The sequence below is a fragment of the Nymphaea colorata genome, chromosome 14, assembly GCF_008831285.2.
Source record: "Nymphaea colorata isolate Beijing-Zhang1983 chromosome 14, ASM883128v2, whole genome shotgun sequence".
NCBI lineage: Eukaryota > Viridiplantae > Streptophyta > Magnoliopsida > Nymphaeales > Nymphaeaceae > Nymphaea > Nymphaea colorata.
The window spans coordinates 12333600-12340292 of NC_045151.1; the positions used below are offsets into that span (position 1 = coordinate 12333600).

The 6693-nt window shown below is 36.0% G+C and overlaps 1 protein-coding gene across 1 annotated transcript in view; it reads left to right on the top strand.

Moving 5' to 3' along the window:
* LOC116267632 (protein PELPK2-like) overlaps window positions 1–5948 on the top strand; it is a 33253-nt gene extending 27305 nt beyond the window's left edge. Inside the window, exon 2 of the mRNA XM_050075250.1 lies at window positions 5556–5948. Coding sequence (XP_049931207.1) covers window positions 5556–5782 — 227 coding nt within the window. The 3' untranslated portion in view covers window positions 5783–5948. The remainder of the gene's footprint in view (window positions 1–5555) is intronic.
* The last annotated feature ends 745 nt before the right edge of the window (window positions 5949–6693 follow it).

The window sequence follows — 6693 nt, forward strand, 5'->3', positions numbered from 1 at the left end:
AGAGTAACCTAGTTCTATTTAAGGTCTGTCACTAACTCAACTTGCCAAAGCACTCCAGCCATTCTTGAAGGAAAATCTCCCAACAACTGGAGCTGTCACTTCTTTCTCACAAGGTATGATTTCTTGGTTGCTTTATTACAGCGTCTCATTCCATATGACCCCGAAATGGAACATGTTTGGCTGCAAACAAAGGCAATTTTTATTCTTACTTTGTTCCAACATCAACTTCATTGAAGGTTTCAAGCATTGGAAACTTTGAAAATTTTCAAAATGCAAAGGTTTTTAAAATGCCAAATTTTAATTGCATCCATAGATTGAATCTCAATCTTCTATAAGTTTCTCATATTGCTGGACTTTTGTGGATTTATCAAGACCTTTTTGTCATCCAACCATAAAAGAAGATATATTTTGTGGTATCAAAGGTTTAGTCATTCAAATTTGAAAAAAAAATTATGTACTCTATCACTAAAGAAATTTTTTAATAAAACATGATCTTGTAATGAATGCATTTTGAGAAAAATGAAGTCTCTTCCTTTTGGAAATAGTTAAAAATCAGTCAATGTCCTCTTGAACTGATTCATTCAGAGGTATGAGGGCCAACTTCGGCTTCATCTAAAGGCGGATTTGCTTGCTAGGTTATACTTGTGGATGATTACAAATACATGTTTGCAATTAGCTTCACATACATAAATATGAAACCTTCTTATGCTTTTAAACATTTCACCAAACAGTTAAGAACCAACCAGAAACAAATATAATGACTTTACATAAAGACTCCATTTTCAGTGGCGGAGCCACATGGGAGCTGATGTGGACAGTTGCCCACACCAGCCTCACAAGATATGTTTATTTTGACATTGTTGTTTTAATTTTTTTTTTTGTTTACATGTATAAGTTAAAAGGCTTGGAGTTACTCAATTAATGCCCCCCACACAAACATTCTAGTTCCACCAGTGCTATTGGTGAATATCTTTCAACATATTTCAAAAATTCTATAAAAAAAAAATGGTATTCTTCACCAAAAATTATGTCCAAGAGCTTGACAACAAAAAGATATTTTTGAAAGAAAACAATGGCACTTTATAGAAACTACATGGACTTTCTTAATCTCAAAAGAAGTTCCTAAAAGTTTTTTTGGCTAATATTGTTTTTTTAGCATTAATTTATTTTATTAATGAGATGTCATCCAAAGTTTTAAATAATATACCACCTTTTCAGAAACTCTACTTTATGGAACCTAATTACTGCGAACTAAGAGTTCTTCGATTAAATGTTATGTTTTAAATTATATAACCAGTAAATTATTTTCAAAAATTGTACAATGTATTTTTCTTTGATAATAAAAAACTCAAAGGGATATAGATGTTATTACTACAATAGTGATAAAATTATAAATTTCATAATAAGAAAAGTTTGTGAAGAGTTTTTGGATTAAGTTATTTCATAATGAGAAATAATTAACACATGACAACCACTTTGGTGGTATTACCACATGTCAATCGTACCTTTCACGACTTGTATGATCAACGTCATGAAACAAATATGCATGGAATGACCAAATATGTTGAATATAGTCAACTTGCGCACAGGATCATACTTTATTCATGCACAAAAAACTCAATTGTAGGCATTATATATTAAAAGAAATCGCATAGACACAGTAAATGCAACAAATTTTTTTTGCAATCAATGGATGACCAATTCTAATTCTCTACAATTAATCAGCTAGAAAACAACAAAAAACAAGTTTTTGAAATATAAACTGGTTGTATGAAGCCAATCTTAAATTTTCATGAATTGGTTATAAAAACTTTAAATGGTTTGGTACCTTATGAACGAATGCAACATTGTATGAAAACAATGCTTTATTTTATGAACTAATTCAAATACTGTCCAAACAGGTTTATGACTCCATAAAATGGCCCAGAATGGTTCAAAACCAGTAAACCGGCAAAGATATTAATAAAGCAGTAGAAAATTTTATGAACCGGTCTTAATCCATATGGTATCATCATAATTGACAAAAAATCAGTTCAAAAACTTATGAACTGACTTAAGCGTGTCATAAACCAATCTTAATGAATCAGTTCAAAAAAAAGTCATATATTGATCAAATCATTTTCTCAGTAGGATGAATTAGCCTGAAAACTTTATGGAATGGTCAAAAATAGACCAAATCCAATGCCCAGATGACCTGGTCTAAAACGTCCTGCACATGTTCCAAACCTTGTGTACCAAAAGATAATGAGCGAAAATAATTTAACAACCATATGAACCTGTCCTTAAAAGAAGCAGAATCAGTCAAATATCCATAAAGCAAGACCATGTTAACTGGTTCAGAATCCACTGGATTGGTTTTAAACCTGTATAAACTGGCTTCAATACTATGTGAACCAATTTGAAATCATCTAAATCGATTCCAAGACTTTACAAACCGACTTGAGACTGCCATGGGCCATTCCCAAAATTTCATGAGCTGGGCAATGAAACCAAGAAATGCTATAAAAGCTGAACAAATTAGTTCTAAAAAGACTGAGCCAGAATATGCGGCCTTGTAAAAGTGCACCTTTATGGATTTTGGATTCCATTAGACCCAAAAACTGTATGACTCAGATCTTACTTTAATTGGATCTATTCCTTAATGGATCATCAAATCTAAATGAGATACCTGAGCCAGAACAAGCTGGTTAGTATCCTGAATCCATTATCCAAATCCAGCAAAATAATTGAAATTTGGACTTAAGGCTGATCCATGATACCTTACTGGATTTGCCTTGGTAGTTGGATCCAAATAAACATTTAACTTTAGTTCTAAAATCCAAAATCCAAGCACCAGACATAATCGGATCCGATTTATTAACTTTATGGATTCACTTTGAGCAAGTCCGCATGGTTCTACCCAAAAATCTAAATGGGAAGACCAACTTTAATCCAGATAAAACAACATATAGCCTGGATCCATATCAATAATACTCAAAAATTGATCCACTCTACTTTATTGGATCCATTAACATATGAATATGAGCCAATACCAATCCAAATCATTTATACTTTGATGTAGTCCTAAAATGTCTTGAACCAGTTCCAATTCCTTATGAATTGTTCAAAGACTGTAAGATCCAATTTATGAATTAAAACAATCCAGTTGTGATGAACCAAGAACAATTCCAAAATGCAATGGATTGATTTCTCTGTATTGGTTCATCTGCATTGTATGGACTGTAAAGATTTTAGATCCAAACCTTAGGATTCAAACTCAATTAAACTGAATGGACCATAAACATATTCGAACATGTGTCCAAAAAATGGTGGATATCTGGATCAAAAAACAAACATGGATCGACATACAATAATCCAACATCCTTGATTTTTCACCAAATGGATATAAATGCGAAGGACAAAAAAATTGAATTCAGATCCAAATCCGATCCATTATCCCTTATTGGATCCAGATTGCTGAATGGGTGTAGGAGAACCTTTATCCAGATCTGATTTTGAGAACTGGTCCTTAAATGAATCTGAGGTAGATTCAGACCGCACATGGCCCAACCATTATCCATTTTACTTTGTTTGATCAACTTAGTTCAATCTCTAATCAACATCTGAACAATCCAAATTCAATCTTAATGCCGCATGTCAAGTCTCAATACTAGATCTAAATCTATGTTATGGATCAAGGATTCAATCTTTTAACTAAACGGATCCCAATTGTAAATCCATGATCTGTATCAAAAAATACCTGAAGACCGATCCATATTGCCTTTATTGGATCTTGTCACCACCATTTAGATCCTGATGTCGTTATCACAACCCATTATCAAAACTAACTTGATTTAGATCCTCTTCCAAAATCTTTATTCTAGACCCGTTTTAAACCAAATGGACCTGAGTCGCAAGAGAAAGAAATTCCGACTCATATTTGATCCTTAATTATGTATTTGGATCTGAAAAATAAACTTGATTAGATCGTGAACTGAAATCCAGTTTAGATGGAAGAGGGTATGAGTCTAAACATTTTGGATATAGACCCCAATTTGATCCATAACACTTTATTGGATCTAAGCTAGAGACTCAGGTTAGGTTCTGGATTGAAATTGCGAACCAAAATTGATTGGTTGCATTTCACTTTACTCCAAAATTCAAATTTTTGAATATAAAATCCAGATCGAAATGTCAACCAAAACAGATCTAGGTAAAAGAATATCTTGATTTTGACCCAAAATGATCCATAACTTCTTCTTCACATCTGAAAAAAAAAAAGGAACAATCACAGAAGTGCAGATACAAATGGTTACATATCTGCCTGTGGAGGAAAAATGGGTTAACACATAGTGCTCCAGCTTCAACTCATATTCCAAAGCTTTTCAAGTTTTTTACTTGAAGGAAACTGCAAGAACAATCACCATCTAGAAAAAAACAAGCTCTTTACTTGAGGAATTGAAATCAGCCCGACAACATATGTCGCCAGATGGTTTTCTCTTGTGTAGGTAAAAACAATCACAAAGGGACTATTGACGACGGCGGTTGTTTGACAACAGGGTTTTAGCAATAGAATGTACCTTTTACAATGGAGCAACTTGTTTTTATTAGTTTTGATATGTATACACGTACAAGTCCAAGTACATAACCAGGGAGTATTAGTCATCCAATTCCCATTTGAATCAAGCCTGAAGGAAATTTCAAAATACATGAGCATTGAATATTAGTTATTTCATATAATTTGTTTTGGTTGAATCGATATAATTAATCAAATTTTGATTTCGTCAGCTATCCTGGAATATACAATTGTATATTCCTTACCGGGAAGGAGTTCATGAGTTCATGAGCAGTATATGTCAGACGGCGTCGCCGCATTTGATCAGAATGTGATCGAGCACTACTCAACTGTTTGTTGTATATAAGTCTGCATGTCTTGGCTTGGTGAGTGGTTGGACTGCCTTATGATATTAGACATCCACAGCGAACTCTTTCGTGCAGATAAAGCAATGGCCAGTGGGAAGGATGGCCAACCTGCAACCATTTTCAAAACCTCAAATCAAGTACATAGCATCTGAACAGCCCGTCGAAGTTTGTTCTATAAATACCGAGCTCCAACTGCAAATCCTACTCCCAGTCACCACAGCTTAGTATCTCACCTACAGATCAGCTCAGAGTCATCTTCATTCTTTAGCACCTATGGCTTCTTCTGATCATGGCCGATTGCCATCTTAGCTCTCCTTCTCTCTCTGTCAATGCTAAGCAGTCACGTATGTTTGGGTGGTCGCTATCTGTTGGAAGCTGATGAGACCACCAAGGCACACCAGAGGAGGTGAACCCACATGATCAACACCCTTTCCCGACAATACCAACCTTGCCCAAGCTAACTGAAGGTCATGATCTGCCTGAGATGAAGTTCCCGGAAATCCCCAACCCATTTGATCATCTTCCGGAGCTGCCAAAATTCCCGGAGATCCCCAAGCCAACTCTCCCTCACGAACTTCCGGAAGTTCATCTGCCTGAACCCACTCTTCCTGAGTTTCCCCATGAGTTCCCAGCTTTTCCCAAGCTAACTGAAGGTCATGATCTGCCTGAGATGAAGTTCCCGGAAATCCCCAACCCATTTGATCATCTTCCGGAGCTGCCAAAATTCCCGGAGATCCCCAAGCCAACTCTCCCTCATGAACTTCCGGAAGTTCATCTGCCTGAGCCTACTCTTCCTGAGTTGCCCCATGAGTTATCAGCATTTCCCAAGCCAACTCTGCCTGAATTTCCGGCAGTTCCTTACAAGCCCACTTCACCATGATCACGTCACGTGTATATATATATATAGCCCTCTTACCAGAACGCTACCAGCTGCAGTTGCTGTGTTCCGAACTGGCCATGCTTAGCTTGGACATTTATCCTTCATTTTAGAGGCTTGCTGTGTTTTTCCCTTTTATGTACGTATGCGCGGTTCCCAGATACGAGAGCTTGCACATTTTACTGCTGTGTCAAGTCATTTGGCATTTGTAATTAAGTGATTTATATGATTGGTTGCAATTGCCTTGTATTCGGATGCTTTTATTAAGATACAATATTGTGCCTTCTCGCAACCAGCTTTTCAATGTCGTTCCCAACTTTGCTGTCACGATCGCTCTCTCTGCTTTGCTTTGCATTGCTTTGCTTTTCTCTTTGTGTCGTCAAACAGCTTAGATCATAATTAAGCTTTATTCAAATACGCGCTTCTCCGATCCTGCAGGAGCGACTAAATCAACCTCGAAGTTTTAGGTTCCCCTGCTAATCAATTGATTACGTCATATTTGCACCGACGGAACTAAAAATTTCTGATCAAGGGCACTAGTGATAAATTTTAAAATTTTTTGAGGGGCATCAATATGTAAATGAGAAAAATTAGTCTAACATATCAATATAAACATAAGTATTTTGTTGCAGGAATGTGTGTGGGCAATTGCCTACACAGTGCCTACTTCTGTCGTCGGCCCTGCATATATGTGGATCTTTTGAAAGCTTATTATAATATCTTAGCAACATGTAACTAGCCTGTTCCTACAATCCCTAGCCTAACTAGCTTGTTCCATTACTACTCTGGAGCTTTCTTTTACTGCGTCTTTGGTTAGAGTTCAACCAGATTTTTTTTTTTTTAAGAAATACAATAGAAAAATCTAACAGGTTCTTTCCTCAAGGCCACAAGTGACTGTCCATGCCAGTGTCACA